The sequence below is a fragment of the Chenopodium album genome, chromosome 22 (assembly GCF_948465745.1).
Source record: "Chenopodium album chromosome 22, dcCheAlbu1.1, whole genome shotgun sequence".
Classification (NCBI taxonomy): domain Eukaryota; kingdom Viridiplantae; phylum Streptophyta; class Magnoliopsida; order Caryophyllales; family Amaranthaceae; genus Chenopodium; species Chenopodium album.
This window is the reverse complement of record NC_137855.1, coordinates 2,759,619-2,780,509: the sequence shown is the minus strand read 5'-3', so window position 1 is coordinate 2,780,509 and position 20,891 is coordinate 2,759,619. Positions and strand designations below refer to the sequence as shown.

The 20,891-nt window shown below is 35.8% G+C and overlaps 2 protein-coding genes across 2 annotated transcripts; one reads left to right on the top strand and one right to left on the bottom strand.

Annotated features, from left to right (window-relative positions):
• Nucleotides 1-4,188: 4,188 nt before the first annotated feature.
• Nucleotides 4,189-9,946, bottom strand: LOC145604930 (COMPASS-like H3K4 histone methylase component WDR5A). Its single transcript, XM_081660919.1, has 2 exons — nucleotides 9,169-9,946; nucleotides 4,189-4,759 (listed from the first exon to the last, which is right to left on the bottom strand). The coding sequence occupies exons 1-2, from the start codon at nucleotides 9,829-9,831 to the stop codon at nucleotides 4,466-4,468; spliced, it is 957 nt and encodes a 318-aa protein (XP_081517045.1). The 5' UTR covers nucleotides 9,832-9,946; the 3' UTR covers nucleotides 4,189-4,465.
• A 2,246-nt stretch (nucleotides 9,947-12,192) lies between these two features.
• Nucleotides 12,193-19,786, top strand: LOC145603460 (acetolactate synthase small subunit 2, chloroplastic-like). Its single transcript, XM_081659374.1, has 12 exons — nucleotides 12,193-12,696; nucleotides 14,041-14,254; nucleotides 15,204-15,287; nucleotides 15,940-16,008; nucleotides 16,251-16,334; nucleotides 16,540-16,689; nucleotides 16,922-17,008; nucleotides 17,293-17,397; nucleotides 17,491-17,613; nucleotides 18,195-18,347; nucleotides 18,688-18,753; nucleotides 19,554-19,786. The coding sequence occupies exons 1-12, from the start codon at nucleotides 12,482-12,484 to the stop codon at nucleotides 19,641-19,643; spliced, it is 1,440 nt and encodes a 479-aa protein (XP_081515500.1). The 5' UTR covers nucleotides 12,193-12,481; the 3' UTR covers nucleotides 19,644-19,786.
• Nucleotides 19,787-20,891: the final 1,105 nt, after the last annotated feature.

Below are 20,891 nucleotides of genomic sequence, written 5' to 3'. Positions count from 1 at the left end.
CCTGAAACCCATCCGGTCCTGGGGCTTTTAAAGCCCCCATCTCTTTTATCACTTTCTCGATTTCAATTCTTGAATAAGGCATGGTCAATGCATTCCAATCTTGCGTGAAGAGTTCAGGAAAAATATCCTGAGGTAAATCAAAATATTCCGGTTCCCCTTCTTCTGTAAAGAGCCCTGAGAAATAATTGACAATGTGATCTTGAATTTCCACTTTATCCTGAATCCAATTGTCATCCGTGCCTTTCAATTTTACAACCTTGTTCTTCCATCTCTTAACCACCGTGCTCAAGTGAAAAAATGTCGTGTTGCGATCCCCATGTCTTAGCCAATCAATTCGAGCCCTTTGATGCCACAAAATCTCCTCACGTTCCAGAACTTCATCAAGCTCCCTCCTCAACCTCGACTCCAATTTAATTAGACCCCTGTCTGCCTTTATTGCCAACTTCTTTTGGACGCCAGCAATTCGAGCAAGAAGAGATCTTTTCAGTTTGAAGATGTTTCCAAACACGTCCCTGTTCCATATTTGAAGTTCAGCAGACAATTTACTCAAAGAATTCATGAGATTACCATGCGCATCCCATTTCTCAGCAACAAACTCTTTGAATTTTTCATGAGTTAGCCATGTGGCTTGGAACCTGAACGACCTATGAAGAGCTTGCATAGGAGCAAAACCATTAGGGGAGATGAAAATCGGACAATGATCCGAGTGGATAGCTGGAAGGTGCTTCATCGAGGCTCTATCAAACCGCAATGCCCAATCTCCATTACACAATGCCCTATCGAGACGCGCACTCTGTCTTGTTTCAATTGTCCTGCCTCTAGTCCAAGTATGGGCTGCTCCAGAGAATTCAACTTCAAGGAGATCCATCTCTTCCACCCAATCATTAAAAAGACGCGATCTCCTATTAGTCTCACCACAAGACTTATTCCTCTCTGAAGGATATCTCGTATCATTAAAATCTCCCGCCATAAGCCACGGTTTATTGTGTGTCATAGCAAATTCTTGAAGCTCTTTCCAAAGATCTTTCCTTTTAGAAGGATCCGGACTAGCATATATAGCTGTGAAATACCAAGGTACAGCACCATTCCGAGTTATCTCCATGGTGATATATTGATTATGTTGCATAATCGGATTTACAGTAACATGCTCAATTTTCCAATACACCCAAATACCACCGCTAAAGCCAACAGCATCAACTCTGGTATGACCACCATACCCAAGTATCGAAGCTATTTTCTCAGCCTGCTCCCCACCCATATGCGTTTCTACCAAGGCTAACACATCAGGTTTATTATTTCTCACTACATCCTTTAAAATCGATATGAAATTCCTATTTCCTGCTCCTTGCACATTCCAGACCATGCAAGTTACAGGCAAAGAATCCGGGTTTAAATTTTGAATACTATCTTCCATAGAAACAGGGATATTATTGAGGGAAGAAACATATGCTTGCCTTAATAGCATCAAAAGACGCTGGAATTCATTGGGAATTTTCAATGTAGCCACCAGTTCCGGGGGGTTCGAAATTGGTGGTAGCATTGATTCGAGACGCATCTCCAATACATGGATCAGGGGGCATAAAGTCACTTGATATGGTTGGTCTTTCAAATTCCCTATGCATATTGTCTTCTCTGGAGGCACATTCAAGTGAATTGGGGAAGGTACTCGAGACATGAGTAGGGCTGCTGACTTGCTTCTCAATTGCATATACTGGCTGCTCAATATCCTCTACTTGCTTCTTGCTAGCTTGGGGTTTGGTCACAATAATTGCTTCAAGATTATCTTCTAATTGACTTGTGCTCGGGCTTGACACACTTCCACTGAAATTATACAGCACATTATTTGTGATATCTTTTAGAGGATTCACAATATCTTGTCCACTCTTCTTATTTTTTCCTTGAGTATTTTTGGTAGGAATCTTCCTTGATTTTGGATAGTGTTGACTTGAGGAAATATTGTTATCTTTTCCTATAACAAAATTATCTTTTCCTTGCTTATTTTGCTGCGAAATATCACCCAAATTAATTGTAGCAGCAAAACTTGCATCATTATATTTCAAAATATCCTCAAGATTTTCTCCAATATCCTCAATTTCCATATTTATCTCATTGACTTCCTCAAATTGCGCATTCAAAATATTGAATCTCGAACCACTTCCTTGAACTTCGCCAGTAGAAGAGTTGGACTTATTCTTTCCTAAATTAACTTCACCGTTGACCACCCCTTGACCAAGTTCACCCACCTTGGTCACCACCTCCTGCTGTTTTGGACCACCAGTACCAGGTTTATCCATCTTGGGATTCCTCTTCCTCAATGGCTTCTTGACTAACATCCATGAGCCAAAATCTTCATTTTCCTCTGGTTTTGGTTCCTGATTATGCAGAGGATTCTCATGAACAATCATCGCTGATCCACCACCATCAACTCTGCTTAATGGACAATCATCCTCAACATGTCCAAGCTTACCACACTTGAAGCACACCATACGTATTCCCTCATATTGCACTCTCCATATCCGACCCTTCAACCAAAACTTGGATAATAGAGGTTTTGACAGATCAATTTCCACACTTAGTCTAGTGAACTGACCTCCTTCAGCTTTAGCTGTGGTTTTGTCCACCCTCAAAACCTTACCTATCTTCGATCCAATTTTATTGAGAAAGTGAACATCAAAATACTCAACAGGTAAATTTGGTATACGCACCCGAGCAGTAAGAACTTTCATAGGCTCTTCATCAGGAACAAAGTTTGGAATCCACTTCCTGATTGTTAAGTAGTTATCATCCAATAGCCAAGGACCTTGTGTAAGCACATAGTTGTAATCTGCTTCACTCGAAAATCTAGCAATATAGTAGTTACACCCTATGTCTGTTAAGGTGAGTTCACCTCTTATGTTCCATTTCTTCTTGAGCCTTCTCATCAGTCCCATATACCCTAGTTTGCCACTAAACATCTTGATAATTAAGGAAGTCTTCCAAGGTTTCCTTAGCATCCTCTTTTCTTCTTTGCTTAGACGAATGACAGGGCATCTTTCATCTTTAAGAATCTCTTCAGGTATCTCTTCATCATTTGAAATATCATCATCCTCTGAATCCTCAGCCATCGAATTCATTTGATTAGATATTCCTTGAGACATGTCCTTTCTCATAAGATCTCTGAAGGAAATCCCATTTCCTTGAGGATTCCTCTGAAATTGCAGGCTGCCCCCTACTTGCACTGCAGAGTTAGGGCTACCTCCTTCTCCATTAGCTTCCACCATACTTTCATCTTCATTAGGACCCTTATTAAAGATGAATTGCGTTATTTTTCTCTTAGGTTTTTTATTCGATCGATCAATTTGATCCCTTTCCTCTGTAGAATTCAGAGTTCCATTGGGGTTCGAGAGAGGTTTTCCTTGAGAGAACATTTCGAGAGCCTATTAAATTATATATATTGTGATGCTTTGTCAACCGTTAGATCTACAATTTTTTTTTAATATTATGTATAATGAGTGTCCATAATATATCGTCAATATCGATAAGAGTCATAAGACTAACGTACTAAACAATGTACTACGTATGAAGTACTTGTATTTAGATTAAGATACGGAGTTGCATAAAAAAAAAAAAAAAAAAAAAAAAATTAAGATACAGAGTATTTGAGTTATCACTTATGAGTGATGAATCCGAAAGGAAAAAAAAAATCGCATCTTAAAAGAAATGAGTAAATAACTACATATAGAGTACTTGTCCAAAAAAAAAAAAAAAAAAAAAAAAAAACTACATATAGAGTAATTTTTTGACTTATCTGTAACTAGTACTCGTTACATAATACGAGTACATTAATTTCTTAAATACTACGTACTATATAGAATGAGTTAACTAAAACTTATAAGTGCCTATGGTAAGTTGATAGCTCATTAGAAAAACCGTTAACTAAAACTTTTTTAAAGCATAATAAGATAAACTTTAGATGTAGTGAATATGAAAGGAGGGTATGACAAACTGGAATATTGGGGTTGAATCGGTTGATTGCAAGATTTGCAACTTACAAATGCACAAGTACAAAATGAACTATTCCTTTACTTCAACTCTCTAATCTGCATCATAATTTTCAAGTTGGAACCACAATGACAGTTGAACCATGAACACCTGTGCCTCGTCCTTTTGGAATATATGGAAAACAAACAAAAACAGCACACGAGAATATCTACAAAATAATACTCCTATATTGTTCATGGTTTCATACATAGAAAATTATTCAGAGAAGAAAAATATTGACCACTGAAGTTGGGCACAGACAATTGCCGTGCCATGTCCAATTAGATATAAGCACTAAGCTACAATTACATACAGCCATCCAAAAGCCTGTGAAGAGCCAGAAGAAATCAATAAAATTCCGGCTGCCCCTCCTAATACGAGCAGCCTTCAAACCTTCCTCACCAAGTGTGAAGTAATGCCAGTTATCTTCCGCTGCGAAGAAGAATCAGCCTCTGCCTTGTGTCCATATCTTCACAGTCTTGTCATTCTCAAGGGCACAAGATGCAATCATATTTTCAGTAGGGTGGCAAGCAACTGATATGACTGTGTCAGTATGACCTTCTAATTTTTGGACAACTTTTCTTGACTGAAGTTCCCACAAGTAAACACAATTATCCTCGGAACCACTAACAACGTACTTTCCATTAGTTGTAGAAAATGCTGCTGAAATGCAGTACTTTGAATTTACATGTCCTGTGTATGTCTTCAAAAACTTTCCATTCTGAAAATTCCACAGCCTCTGCAGATGCAATATTAAGTCACGTAAATCACAAGAGAACGGGACACAGAGAAAGTACAGCAATAAATGCCAAAGATTGTCACTTAAACATCGAAGTAGAATATCTACAAAAAGATAGTTACAACAGTATCAGCACAACAATTGCTTCACTACACTGTATGTTACATCATTCCTGGATGACGTAACTGTTACTATTCAGCTTTCACAAATAACAATAACAAATAACAGTAAGAGCAAACGATATGCTGAGAAAAGGCAGTAAATTACTCAATGAAAGTTAAGTAACAATTACAACTGAAAATGAACATTAAGAAACTTTAATACTGGCCTGAGATAAATGACAGGCAAAGATTTTTCCTGCAAACTCAACAAGAAGAAATCTGCATTTTTGTGTTGGATAGCACTAAAACAATAGCAGCTACAGAGGCATGAAGTACTTGGAGTCGTTCAAGATATAAACAAAAATACTATGTAGTTATAAGGCTTCAACAGGATTGGAACTGAACAAGAATTTCAGAAATTTATAAGCTATCAGGACACAATATCAACATGTATAAAGATAACCTATTTACACTTCATAATTTAAAATTTTAAATCAACCCTGTTGCCTATGCTCTCAAGTCTCAACCCTAATGGTGCAGGTATAGCAAAAGCTTCTCTAAGCGATTTTCCTTTGCAGCCATAAATGCATTTTGTTACCAAACAACAGTGATTAATAGTCCCTGGTAAAAATTTGCTAAAAGGAACTCATCTATCAACCCAAAGATCCATACTTCACTGCAGATTTATTCCACTAATTAAGCCCCGTTATCAAACTCCCACATTTAGTCAAACGTATCAGATTTTATTCCCTTAATTAACACATGGCAAGTACTATACTATCATAAAAAAGGTCCCAAAGTTCATGCTACATTGAAAATAAAGCTTGCTGCGCTAATGAATTTCAACTTATAACTACATTGACAGGGGCTGAGCATACAACCAAATTGGAGATAAATTTTTCCTTGTGAGCAAATGGTTACAGAAAAGCAGAATATATCTCCAGAAAAGATGATAAGACACAATTTTCTAGTGTTTAAACATTTGAACTCCCAACTGAGAAATCTGTGCTTTGTTTTGTTTGAATTGCTTCCTTGAAATAAATAGCCAGGTGTTAAAGAGAATTAAAACAATTAATCTACACAAGGTTTTAAGTCCTTTAAAATTTCAATCATGTCCACACAGAGTGGTACACTAAGTTATCCCCATCAGAACATGTTTCAATTACAAGAACAACTTCAATTTAATGCTGGGAAACCCAATTAATGCTCTCCTCCAAAATATTTCAAACAAGCCATCGATTAAGCAATGACAAACAAAATCCAATCCCACCATCATCAGACAGCAATTATCTCCAATAACATTTGGGATACAACATAATTCAACAGGCCAATTAGAAATGAAACCTACCTAAATGCAACAGAAGAAAAATATATCCTTTCCTACCAGTATACCTAAAGGTACTACATAAAAGAGAGCAACTGGGCAAAGAAATCAAACACATACTATATTCAGTAAGATGAAGCAACTAAATTTAAACCACTACCATCCTAGCAAGCAACACAAATCAAACAATCCCAAAACAACAACCTGACCTTAAAAGTCATACATTAACCATGCAAAAAGAGCAAAACAAACTGAAAAAATGCAAAAAAAATGTATCATTTCCTACCAGTATACCTTAAACACACAAAGGTACTGTATAAAAGAGAGCAACTGGGCAAAGAAAATCAAAAACATACTCCCTCCGTCCCCTTTTGATAGTCCCTTATGGACATTTTTCACGGGAATTAATAAACACAAGTAAGAATAGTAAAAGTTCATTGAAAAAGTAAATTGACATTGGGTATGCAAAAAAGCAGAGCGAGAAAGTAAAAATTGTACATGGGAAACCAAAATTTACATGGGAAATTTAAATTTGCACAAGTATTGTTGCAAATTGGAGGGAATTTTGGTAAAAAATTAATATTGATGGTTGTTGGAAAAAGCAAATGGGGTGAACATTTTGGGATTAAAATTTGCCCATAAGGGACTATCAAAAGGGGATAGAGGGAGTACTATATTCAGCAAGATGAAGCAACTAAATTTAAACCACTACCATCCTAGCAAGCAACAAAAATCAATCAATCCCAAAACAACCTGACCTCAAAAGTCATACATTAACCATGCAAAAAGAGCAAAACAAACTGAAAAAACAACAAACCAAGACATATCCATGTAGCTTATCAGTTTTCTAGGCCTGCCAGTCCCAAGCACACAAATTCACAAGATACGAGAAATGGTTGATTCTATCTGTTGCAATAAGAATCAGAGACGTAATTGACTGCATTGGTCTCTGTTAGCCCTGGTTATTGGACAGGGTAGTCCAATGGGCACCAGGGTCGGGCCAAATTAAAAGGGCTATGACCCTTTAATTATTTTAAGGGACAGGGCTCATGTAGGGTCTCTCTTAAAAGGGTCATTAATGGGCTCTTGTGATCAGCCCTATAAAAATAAAAATAGATATAGTACCATTAAAAGGGCCACCTAAATAAATAAAAAGTTGAGCGTTCTCTCTCCTCTATTCCCTCTATCTTCTCTCTTTAATACAGATTTACAGTTGCAATGCTTTTGCTTCGCCGGAAGATTCTTCGTCGTCATCGTCTCATCGATGTGCCGAAAGATCCGTCGCTTGCTATTGCTTTACACAACCTAAAATCCTTCTTTAAGATTTCTTTCTTAATAATCTTAAAGATCTGATTACTTATTTTGAATTCCCAAATTCAAAAATTAAGATTTAGAAATCATTAACTCTCAAAAGACTCAAATCTACAATATAAGTTGATGAATGTACTACCTCCGTTTCGCATTATCTGCAACAAAGGGGTATTATTTGTGAGATATAAAATATTCCTTTGTTGCAGATAATGCGAAACGGAGGTAGTATATTTTTTTGCTATTAAATCTATTTGCAAAGAACTGGTGTTGAGATGTAGTATTTAGAAATTAGAATTATCATGGATTTATTTATTTATTTTATTTTTGTGAAACCATTATGGAACTTTATATTATAAAGAAGAAATATTCAAATGAATACTCCGTAGTCCATATACCGGTATACGACTTCTTGACCCATTAATGACCCATTTTAAATTTTACTTCAGACCCTGACCCGCCCCTAATCCTCTTGGCCCTGACCCTCTAAAAATTACAACTGACCAGCAAATGACCTGCCCCATTATTGACCCGCCCCAACCCTCCCAATAACCAGGTCTAGTCTATGTAGCCACCCCCAGGAAAAGATAAAGACTCCAAAGTCACAACCCCCCTTGGGGATAATATAACATTATAACCACTCAAACCAAGACATAACTCTTTACTTTTTCAAGATAATTGAGGCACGTAATGAGTCCAAAACAGTACAATTTGAATTTGGCAGACAACAGTTGGGCTCGCTCAACAAGTGAGTTGCAACCTTCAATCCCAACTGATGAATGGAGAAAAGCTTGGCCAAACCCCTGAATTTTATATGGATTTGAAAAGTCCCTTTGACAAAAACAGAATATTTTCTACTTCCTCCGTTCTTTTTTTTATTGCACCCTGAGGGATTTCACACTTGCCAATGCATTATTTTAGCTATTAATATCTTTAATTATACTTTTGTAAAAATTATAAAAATTTGATATTTGAAAAAAAAATTTCGAGACGAATCTAACTAGATCCCACATGGCTATATTTTTCCTAATAGATAAATCACAAATGATGGTCAAAGAAAATTAAGTGAATAGTGTAAAAGTCCTAATGGTGCAATAAAATAAAAACGGAGGAAACACTCCCTGTGTCCCTAAATTACATTCCTATTTCTAGCATTTATTCCTCACATAATAGAGGAAAGTAGGAAAGTAATTTAGGGAACGAAGGGAGTATATTTTTTTACTTGCAAATTCCTTACCATCTTGATTCTAACTCTTTAAATCTCTAGCTCATAACTTCGTATGATTGTTCAGCTGATACAAAATCACAACATACTATTTTCAAACTGAAACAACTAAATATAAATCAATAGTAGTTATCATACTAATCATCCAAAACAGCAACAAAATCAAACTCTCCCTAACACACACACACACACACACACACACACACACAAAATCATAACAATGCCAAGAAAACATTACTACACCAATTAAATCAGTTACAAACATCCTAATTCAACAATCACAGCTAACACACACATAACCAAGATTTCAATTAATCCCTAACCTTGTTATGAATAAAACACAATTAAACCACATAAAAATGCAAACCAACCAAAAAATCAACAAACCCATATAACCAAATTCAACCAACATACAAAATTCAAATTAATAGCCAACTAATAATTTCCATACCAGATTATTATCCAATGTACCCACAAGAATAAACTTCCCATTCGGCGAAAACTTAACGAACGACACCGGAGGATTCTCATCATCAATCAAAGTCTTAACACAATGGCCAGTATTAGTATCCCAAACCCTACACAACCCATCATAACTACTGGAAACAATCAAGGAACCTTCTCGATTAACATCAACAGCAGTAACAGGATCAGAATGAGCAGGCAAAACCTTCAAACACCTCCCACTCTTAACATCCCAAACCCTAACAGTCTCATCAAAAGACCCAGAAACAAGCATATTGGATTGAGGGTTAAAATTGAGGCAAAAGACGTAATTGGTATGACCCAGAAGGGTTTTGATATTCTGACCGGTGGTGACATCCCAGAGTCTGACAGACTTGTCGTCGGAGGCGGTGGCGAGGAGGCGGGAATCGGAGGAGAAGGCGATGTCGGAGATGCCTTGATCGTGGCCATTGAAGTGTTGGGCGACGGAGAAAGGGGGGTCGTCGGAAGAGAGGGAGTGGACGACGGCGGATTTGTCGGCGGAGGAGGAGGCGAGGAGACGGCCGTCGGAGGAGAATTTGACGGCGGAGATGGCGCGTTTGTGGGGTGTTAGGGTTTGTTTGAGGGTGTATGGTGTGAAGGATTGAGATGGGTCGGTTGTTGAAGACATTGTTGTGTGAATTTGGAAATTTGGACAGAGATTTTGGGGGGGTTTGGAGGAGGAGGGTTTTAGGAGGGAAAGAACGAAAGTTGTAGAGGTGTGACTGTGAGTTGAATGGAATATTCAAGGAGCAAATGGAGAGAGGGTAGATTAACATTTCAGTTTATCTCCTCTCACGAAGTATTTCTTACTCTTTTTTATGGGTGGTGCCGTGGTGGATGTGGGTATGGGTGGGGATCAGGGTGGGGGTGAATAATTTTGTTAGTTTTTCCGGTCAAGATTTCCACAACAAAAAATACTCGAAAGGGTGGGGTGGGGGTGGGGGTGGGTGGGGGGGAATAATTTTGTTAGTTTTTCCAGTGATCAATTTCCAAAAAAAAAAAAAAAAAAGATACTCGAAAATAACTAAATTTTACAAAACAACACGTTTTTGTGTGCGGTTAGTTAGACTATGTGAATTCTTATAACAGTGTTGGAGTAACTCCTATAACACTGGCGAGTAAATTTTATAATTAGAAGTGAAAACCTACCACTGGAGTAATAAAGGGCTTACCTCCCGTAAATTATGGTAATTAATTACTTGATGAACTTAAATAACCTATATTTACTTATAAATTATTGGAACATGGTATTTAGTTTTGGATGAGAGGTGAAAGAATCAAATCTCGTCCCCTTTAATATTTCAAGGCTATAAGTCTATAACACTAATGAATTAATCCCTGTAACACTCATTGAATAACCATCATAATGGCTGGCCACGTATAAGATTTGTGTTTACCAAAATTTTCTACATACTACCTACGTTATGATATATGAAGTATGCAGTAGCCCTTGGGGTTATAAATAAGTAGTTAATTAGGGGGTATTTGGTTCATCGAGTTGGAAATGGATTATTATGAAATCTCATTCAGGAGAGGGATGAATTTTAATACACATACTAGTCCAAAGTTATTTGGTTTATTGTTGGAATGGATTTCATCATTCATAATAGAATGGATTGTGAATCTTAAGAGGAGGGATGAGTATGAGATTCCATGGGTATGGGGGGAGTTGGAACCCTTGGGTATGACAATCCATTACTGAAAACCAAAATCAAACAAAAAGCTAGGTAGCCAACTCATTTCAAATGATCCAATCAAACGACCCCTTAATAAATTTCTTAATTTGATATTAATTTCGTACTGTACGATAAAATAAGCACTTAAGTATACTTAATCACTACCTTCGTTAACAAGTGTGGGTGGAGAGAAGGCTGCCGTAGGGTGGGGGTTGGCTAGGGAGGGTAGCGTGGGGGTGGGCTTGGTTTTTTTTTTTTTTTTCTTTCGAGTTTTTTATTTTTACCAATCATGTGTGACATGCATTCAATAAAAACAAATACCCTATAAAATTCGGATTATAGTATATATATATATATATATAATCTAAAGTTGGAATTATTAAAAGTGAATGATTTAAAGTTGAGATTATCAAAACCAAATTTTCAAAAAAAAAAAAAAACCCAAAATTAGATTAAACTTTGTTTATTGTAAATCATAATTTGCGCTTGTTAAAATCAGACTAGAACTACAATCACTAGACCAAAATACACCATGTAATATAAAGAAAAAACTAAAACTTAGATTAAAATTAACGTAATTAGTACATAAATAAACATCTACCAACAAATTATAAAAAAAGACTAGCAATTTACTAGTTTAGATTCCTGACCGACCAAAGTATGAATAATTTAGATCAAAATACTTTAGAAACTCCATAGAATGTTAAAATGTAGTAATGGAGATAACGAAAGCCACAAAAGTTTTGTTATCCCAAATTAATTAAAGAAAACTAATGATCCAAGATTTAGCATGTGTTCAAGCTTTGAACAAAAGGGAAGTGCCAAGAGGAGAGAACATCCATGGCATAATTTATTGCCAAAAGATGCTTAATGATCCAAGATGGGAAGTTAGAGTGGCTCATGTGTATCGAGAAGGGAATAGGGCGGCGGATTGGTTGGCCAACCGCGGAGTCGTTCAAGACTCTCAACTTGATTTCTTTAACAATGAGGTTCCGGTAGAGTTTGGTCGTGTCTTAGATGAGGATACTAGGGGTGTGGCTTTGCCTCGCCTAGTCCCTCCGTAGGTAGTTTTTGTTCTTGATGTTAGTAGTTTGTAGCTTTTTTTCTGCTTTCTCTTTCTTTATTTGGATGTATTCCTCAACTGAATCAAAAAAAAAAAAAATTAAAGAAAACTAATCAATTGCTTAACCAAAAAAAGTGTTGTACTTCTTATCCCAAAAAAAAAAAAAAAAAAAAAAAAAGTAAAAAAAAGTAGTGTTGTACTTTAGTTTCTGTGGCTAGTGAGTAGTGGACCACTGTCCCAATTCATCACATGCTTTACAATGGCCGCATTTAGCACAGTATGCACACTCTTCAAATGTTCTGCCAACCTAAACGATTTTCCTAAAACACAACATTAATAATTTAATATATCAAACATAATTGCAATTAAGAAGAACAATTAATGGCAAGGTCATAAATTAATTAAATTTCAGCACCCTTTTTTTATTTAATTTGTTGTTTTCAAGACTTGGGTGCGTTATTTTAAAGGCAATTTTTATTTTTATTTCATTTTCACTTATTGTTTGAGAGACTAGTGTTATCTTCCTCAATTTCTCTCTAATGGCGGCTGTGTCTTTGAATGGTAATGGTGGAAAGCTTGGAACTTTGTGTACCCGACCCGAATTGGGATGTGGGTTTTTGAGAAAACCCGATTTTGGAGCTCAGACAACGGTTTTGGCAAAACCCATGTCAAAGAATTTAAGGTTGAAGGCAACGAATGCTTCTGATTCTGCTAATGCTACAGTCAATGCAGTGCCTGTATCAGTTCATCCCAAGTAAACTCAAAATCCAGTTTTTTTTTTGTTTTCCATTTGTTACTTTATTTAATTTTTATTTATAAAGTTTGATTCTTTTTACAGTTAATTAGTGGACACTGAAAAAAAAAAAGGAATTTTGCCTGTTGAATTGTGTTTGTTTAGAGATATTTGTCTAAAATAAGTTTGTCATTAATTATTTTTATTATATGTGGATGATTTTGGTTATTAATTGATTGTATTTTGGCTTGATTGATGTTATAATAAGGTGTTGCTATTGTAAATTCTTGTTTTTTTTTTTTTTTTTTTGAAGAAGCATGACATAAGAACTAAAGAATCTAAGTTTGGTTTATGATATAAGTGGGATATTTTTATTGGATTCTTGATGAAGTAAGATTGGTTGTTTCTCTTATTGTGAAGTAAGTACATATCTAAAGTTTGTGCTCTTGCTTGATTGTACAATGATGGCCTGATCAAAATTGTCGAATATATGTCGTTGCCAGACTTCCTTTTTCAACTAGTTTACTCACTTATGGAAAAGGAAATGATCTTTTCTTGGTGAATAGAGGTTTTGCCGTTTTAGTAAAGGAATGACTTCAATGATGTGTTTACTTAATTTTGATGGTTGTTTGTATTTGTTTATGAAAGAGTATATTCTTGTCCTAATATGGCCATGTAATTGTTATGTGATGATATCTATGACTGGCCTTTGGCTTCTTCAAGTCAGGTGCCTTTTTGCCTATTTATTTTTGTACCTCAAACCAGTTTATGAGGGAATGATATTCAATTTAGTGTTTTTCAAAAGGAAAAATTGTGGTGAACAACGACTAGTGGTATTATGCTCTCATCACACCAAGGAAAGGGATTATATGATTCAGTAAGCAGTTATCTGAAATTTTAGTTTTTATGCCAGAGATTGGTGATTGAGGAAAGTCGATTATTTGCCAAATGGGTCGTCCGTTCACGCCGTTGGACAAATATTAACTTCTATTTTCTGTAATTATGTGGTAGTAGTTACTGTCATCAATATCCTGACTCTTATTAGAAGCTTTATTCCTGATGCAGTTATCTCTTCTTTATTAGCCCTTTCTCACCCCTTGTTTAGTTATAAGATAGGGGAGATGTGGAGGGAATTACTTCAGCCGTCAGGCAGGTTGGAAACGTAATTTGCCTAATACAATATACTCTGTATTTCTTGATTACCTGTGAGTGTTCACTCTGTGAAGTTTTCTTGTAGTGATAACTGGAAACACTAAAAATTTTTCTCATTGTTTCCTGTCATTCTTTCTGAGGTATTTGAATTTTTTAGTTGGAAATGAAAATCGTATTAAATCTGAATATCTAATTATCTCTTTCCATATCTAGGGTGATGCGCCACACGATTTCAGTCTTTGTTGGGGATGAAAGTGGGATAATCAATAGAATTGCAGGTGTTATTTCTAGAAGAGGATACAACATTGAGTCTCTGGCTGTTGGTTTGAACAAAGATAAGGCTATTTTTACCATTGTAGTGTGTGGGAATGAGAAGGTGTTGCGCCAAGTAATGGAACAGCTTAATAAGCTTGTTAGTGTCATAAAGGTAACTGGTTTATATTTCTTTTAGTTAGTCACTGATGATGCCTTGATAAGATATGTCTCAAAAAGTCGCATTGGTTACTTATATGACTGGTTTGTGTTTCTTTTAGTTGGTCATTGATGATCCTTTTGTAACACTTGTCCTCTTTTAATAAGCCAGATAGGTGACTTATATGCTAGTAATTTAATGAATTAGTGGACATAGGGTTTGGTTTAAATACTTTCATGGCTTCCCTGGATTAGATGATATACTAAGGTCTTACAGTACCAACCGGCTGATACGACCTAAACAAATCTAAATTTGCCTAAACCTCATTTTTTCTTTCATCTTTGAGAGAATTATGACCTCTAGATCCTCAACTGCAGGTCCTATCATCTTATCATGGTATTGCAAATTGAGCAGTGAAACATTCACATGTTTATCTTCTAAATAAATTTGGAGTGATGCTTGTAAATGAAAGTATGGTCGACATGATACATAGTGTTGCAATTGTCATCCTATAAAAATGCAGAATATGAGAAGCTGCTGAAAACTCAATCTTAATGGAGTATTCTACACAATTTAACAAGTTTGGCAAGACGGATAGTGTGCTTCAACTCGCATTTGTGCATGAATTAGGCTTTATGTCCGTCCGTTTGGTACACTGTGTAAAGTTTGCAGTTGTTTTAAAGTGCTAGCATTGTCCATCATATGATGCACATTTTAGGATAGTATGATACTGATGCAATCAGTGCCTTCTTCTGTGTAACTTGTATGCCGTTGCTTATGCAGTTATGCTCAAATATGTGTTTCTTAATATAATTTCCTTGTATTTAATTGTTCCGTATGGATTCTTACGTAAATTACTTTATAACAGAGCATCATATAATGTTTATGGTACATGTCCTTGATAACATCCTTGGATAGCTGTAGTCCTTGAGTGCCACTGACTGTCTTAGTTACTGTCTTGCAGGTTGAAGATCTATCGAGAGAACCACAAGTGGAACGTGAACTCATGCTTGTAAAGCTTAATGCTGATGCAAATACCCATGCCGAGGTAGTTTCACGAGTTCAATTGAGTGCCTTATGGAGGCAATATATTACTTTAATCTCTATTTTATACATCACTAATGGTCTGCTAGAAAGGAAGATATAAGGGAGATATTAATTACATCTAGGGTGTTAGAAAAATGTTTCAAAAAAGTTTAGTATGCATCTTAATGCAAATTTTTTGTATTGAGTTACCTTTATTTTAGAGGAATATTAAAAGTTTCCTCATAACTACCAAAAAGTCACCCCCTGTATTTACACCCTTTTACTCAAGACCTGCTCAAGTCATGTCCTAGTAAGTCAATCTCCATATGGTAGTAGAGTAAATTCATGATTATCATTTCGTACATGCTGATATTGAGAGTTTTCTGCTTGAACTTGAAATCAGTTTGTCTAGGAATTATTACTTCATAACATCATGGGTGTTAAAAAATACAAATTATTGATAAAATTCTATAATTGTTAATCATATTTCTTGACATGTCCATCTTTAGGAAAAGATGGTTTTAGGAATTTGTTATAGTATCCTTTTGTTATCATATGTGACATGCTGCTAATTAAGACAATCTTGGATAGTTGCTTTTTTGCTTTTGTCAGCGAAAGGTGTATTGTTGAACTATCTGATTATTGACTCAAATGTTCAAGTTTTCGGTCTTCAGATAAAGTGGTTAGTGGACATCTTCAGGGCAAAAATCGTGGATATCTCAGAAAACTTGGTGACTGTGGAGGTTAGTTAGTTATTTTTATTTTTTTTTTACATCTTGTGCACTATTGTAAGTAGGTTAATCAATGTTGCACTCTATTAGGAGCTGTTTCCATGTTTGATACAAGAAGCTTACCATCATAAAATTGTCTTGACGCCTAAGCTCCAAAAGTTGTTTCTCTGTCCAAACTGTTCCAGAAAATGATCATTCTCTCCTGCTTACTGTAGAATCTCCATTTAATTGAAATTTTATTTGTTGTATTGCAGGTGACTGGAGATCCTGGTAAGATGGCTGCTGTCCTGAGAAATTTTAGCAAGTTTGGAATTAAAGAAATTGCAAGGACAGGAAAGGTTAGTCTTTTAGACACTTGTACTATCTTCAGTGGAAGATCAGAGAAATTTGCAAAGAATAAATGTTCATAGTCATAAATTGGAGCGGAAAATTTGGAATAGCTAACCAAATGTTGTCTTTTCTACTAATGTTTACAATCGTATTCCATCCGAACTTATGGAAAAGAAGTTTACTTAGCTATTTTCATTTTTGTTCATGTGATAGATTGCTCTAAGGCGGGAAAGGATGGGCCAGACAGCTCCTTTTTGGAGATTCTCTGCTGCTTCTTATCCTGATCTTGAAGAGAAAGCTGTTAATTCTCTTGTTGAGTCTACAAAAAGAAGTATCAATGGTGATCTGGGATCATCGTCCAGTGTAAGTAGATTTCTGTGCTAATCTCATTTCTCCTAATAAAGTAATATTTTGTGTTTATAAACATATACTGATTGTCAAGCCATATGCTTACAATGTCCATCATTTCGCAAGCACAAATTGGTTATATGAATAATTGCAGTATTAGTTGTAACTCATAAATTGAAAATTATAAATAGATACGTTGTGCTTAAAATAAGACCTTTGAACTTATATATTTTTTCATTCTCTGAAGGGCGATGTTTATCCTGTGGAGCCTTATGATATCTCCATGGTTAATCAAGTACTTGATGCTCACTGGGGTGTTCTTTATGACGGCGATGTAAGACTTCATATCTATTATTATGTGATACTCAAAGTTTTTAGTTTGACATGACAAACTTGTCTCAGGGACAGCTCTTTAAAATAACTTAGCCTCATTTGAAGGGTTAAGGTTAATGCCTTTGGTTTTTCTGATATTCATCTTTCTGAACTTTCGTGTTTGTTTGGTTTTAAGAATGAAAGCGTGATTTGAGTGTTCACATTCTATAGCTGCACAATTTTGCTGGTTGATTGTAGTACAACCTGCTCTGCTAATGCTCTGATGTGCTTCTTTCATCATGTCAGTCAAGTGGACTTCAGTCACATACTCTGTGCATGGTAGTAAATAATGCTCCTGGAGTTCTCAACACTGTTACAGGAGTAATTTCTCGTAGGGGTTATAACATTCAGGTTGGTATGGATTCTGACTACATTATGTATATATAATTTCTTTTGTGTTATGTTATTCATATGTCCCCTCCTTTTTTTTCTAATTATCCTCAGAGTCTTGCTGTTGGCCCTGCTGAAAAGGAGGGTCTCTCTCGTATCACAACTGTTATTCCTGGAAATGAGGAGTCGATTGGAAAATTGGTTCAGCAACTTAGCAAGTTAGTAGACCTTCACGAGGTGAGTATCTGAATTCTGAATGTATATACTGTTGCCCAAATATGTTTAGTTTCAGGCAGACATATATGTGCCGTGAGAGTTTTAGTATTTTTTTTCTTGTTATTTATGTACCATTAATGCAATGCAGTAGTAAAACGTAATTTGAACTTTGCTTTTGTGCGGAGTATCAATTTGTGAGATCCTTGTTTTCCCGAAAGCCCTGCACAATGAATACAGTCAGAAGTTATGAATTTCTTCCTTATAGTGTCTTGATGCTCGATTTAATCACATATTTTTTTCGGTATCATTTTGGTAAAAATAATCTGGACATCTTGGATGATCTCCCATCTTTACTGTAGAGTAACTTTTTTTTTTTTTTTTTTTTTTTTTTTTTTTTTTTTTTTTTGGAAACCAGTGGAGTTACTTTTTTGTTCAAGTAAAGGTTCCATTCTTAGTCAGTGGCTAGATTTCATTCACCTAGTGTCATGCATAAGGTTTAAGCTTTATCTCAGTACTAGATTTTCAGCAGCTTCTATACCAGTATCTTATTCATGAAGCATGAAAGATTTGTCAACCTGACTATGGAAAGTTTATTGCTACAGATTCAGGACCTTACTCACCAGCCATTTTCAGAGCGAGAGCTTATGTTGATCAAAGTAGCTGTAAATACTTCTGCCAGGAGAGATGTCCTTGATATTGCCAATATATTCCGTGCAAAAGCTGTAGATGTCTCTGATCATACCATCACCTTACAGGTACATGTGATTTTCCCTTTTCCCCCTCTTTCTTACCCTCAACAAAGCAGTGCTTCTTGATTTGAAGTTATACTCCCTCCTACTTACAATAATTCCTTTCTATATTATTTTCCCACTTTGTGATTGGTGACTTGTAACATTGTGCGTTACAGATAATGAATTAGGGAAACACTATTGGCAGGCGAATTAGTATAGTTTGTGAAAATGGCCTATTTTAAAGGGAACCTAAAGTCCTAAACTAAGCTATTTAGAATAGAATTACACTGATATCAACAATGGTAGGGATTTGGGAGTTTAGGGTATTGAGGATCTTTCTAACATTTCTGAATTGTCTTTCCAGCTCACGGGTGATCTAGACAAAATGGTTGCGCTACAGAGATTATTGGAGCCTTATGGAATTTGCGAGGTCTGTGTTTTTTTCCTTCCACTTTTGAATTATTAGTTTTGTACCCCCCCCCCAAAAAAAAAAAACCTCCCCCTGGTTCAGTATATTGCCTTAGTTGGTTAAGTTGGTCCGAAGACGAGCTTACAGTTTTCACTTTTCAGTGAGTTAGTGCATGACAGAATGCGGTTGGTAATGCCTAAGGTGAAGACCTGTTGCTGAAATATGGTATAGTGTGTTTTTGGCTTGTAGGTGGTGTGTTAGTGCGTTACTAGCTTACATTTCATGTGATCTGGGAGAGGGAAACCAAACTCTCATATCGCAGCTGAATCTTTTGATCCTCTGCCAACACAAAGTCAAATCTAAATTAAGCTTCATAAAATATAGATTTCAAGATTAACAAAGTTCGTTGCTGGTTAGATCACTATAAGTCTATAATAGTCCTCGAGAGATTGGAAATCAAAATCATTTAAAGAACAAGGTCTCTACACTTTGTATCTATACACTGTGTCAAAGATCTATAGCGCTAATCATGTTTAGCTGTGTAAATTTGTATGATTTAGCATTCTGAAGTCTTTGGGGTTAGTAACTTGGTATGTGAGACTTTAGTTTGAGATCCTTTCATGCCTTTAGTCCTTCCCTCTACCTCTACTTTGGGTGCTCCCTTCTGGCCTCCTCCTCCCATCCTCTGTTGGTTGTAGTCTAAAAGATGGGCAGGCTCACGGTCAATAGCTTAAATTAATTTTAATTAAGTAATACTCCGTAACAAACATCTATGGTTGTTGCCTGTTGGCTTACATTACCATTAATGATGTTTCTTGCAGGTGGCACGTACTGGAAGAGTGGCATTGGCTAGAGAATCTGGAGTGGATTCCACATATTTACGAGGATTCTCTCTTCCCTTGTACGAGTGAAAATCTCTCTGGTTATGTCTTTGAGACTTTGACTTTACCTTGTCCAATTATCTTTTGCTCTTTGGTAGATAAAATGCAAATAAACTGGAGTGGCAGCCAAAAAGCAATTCCAATCTTTGCTTTGATTATGCTTTGTATCTTTTTTTTTTTTTTTTTTTTTTTTTTTGAGGGAATTATGCTTTGTATCATTAGAACTATAGAAGTAGGTTTAATAACAAGTATTTGCCTAACATGTAATACCTTGAGGTTTTTGGTATATGTATTTTTGTGCTATGGAAATTCCAAATAGCAGGACAGTAAGCCATAATATCCAGCAAAATAAGATTCTCTAACCAATATTAGCATAATAAGGTTCAACTGTAACACCCCTGAATTACTAACTAATAATAAACAAGAATTAAAGGAAAAATAAACAACTTTGAATAAAACTGCGGAAGCATATACCTAAATAGGAGGTATTACTGCCATACTCGACAACCTGTCAAGAGTTAAGATTTACAAAGTCCCAATAATTACAACCTAACAAATCTAGGTGAGCTATTTATACAACTTTACAAACTCGATATAAAAACACTAATCGATCACTTGAGCTCCTTTAGCTACGATCACTTGATCAACCTGCTTAAACAATCTTGACTGCTCAACATTAAGGACAAATTCCAAAATAAATCGTCACAGGGCCACCATAAGAAAAAGACATGGCCGCAAACACAAATAGCACAACAAAACAACACACACGTCAGCAAAAAGTTGAGTAATCACCACCAATCAAAATACAAAGAGTAATAGAATAATTGATATAATCAACTCAATTAAACAATGCAGTTCGAAACTACATTACACATATACACCTCAAGAGTAAAATAACTCCCTACTCTAAAAATAACCTTGATCAAACTCAACCTCGAATATTAATACGAACTTTTACTCAATTAACTCCTCTAACCAATAAGTATGCCATGCTCGCTATTCTATACCTAGCCTTGGACATGGGCAATTTGAATAACAAACCAACAAGTATAAAAACTTGAATACTCTCAATAACCAAAAAACACCTTGAACTAGACTACATACGGACCAATTCCCACTGTAGGGGACCATAGAAAAATAAATAATAAAGATTGTACCTCATTCTTAACTCATGATTATCATCTCTTTACCAACATGCCAAGGACTAAGGTATACAACTCCGAGCCTCAAACCAAGAACAAAATAATAATTCTCAACCTTTTGATCTCATATATCGAT

Excerpts from the sequence above, each read along its gene's own strand:
- LOC145603460 (XM_081659374.1), top strand. The coding sequence starts at position 12,482 with ATGGCGGCTGTGTCTTTGAATGGTAATGGTGGAAAGCTTGGAACTTTG. Across the intron at positions 15,288-15,939 it reads ATGCAAATACCCATGCCGAG|ATAAAGTGGTTAGTGGACAT; the intron begins GTAGTTTCACGA and ends TTCGGTCTTCAG. Across the intron at positions 17,398-17,490 it reads GTAGGGGTTATAACATTCAG|AGTCTTGCTGTTGGCCCTGC; the intron begins GTTGGTATGGAT and ends AATTATCCTCAG.
- LOC145604930 (XM_081660919.1), bottom strand. The coding sequence starts at position 9,831 with ATGTCTTCAACAACCGACCCATCTCAATCCTTCACACCATACACCCTC. Across the intron at positions 4,760-9,168 it reads GTACATTGGATAATAATCTG|AGGCTGTGGAATTTTCAGAA; the intron begins GTATGGAAATTA and ends TTGCATCTGCAG.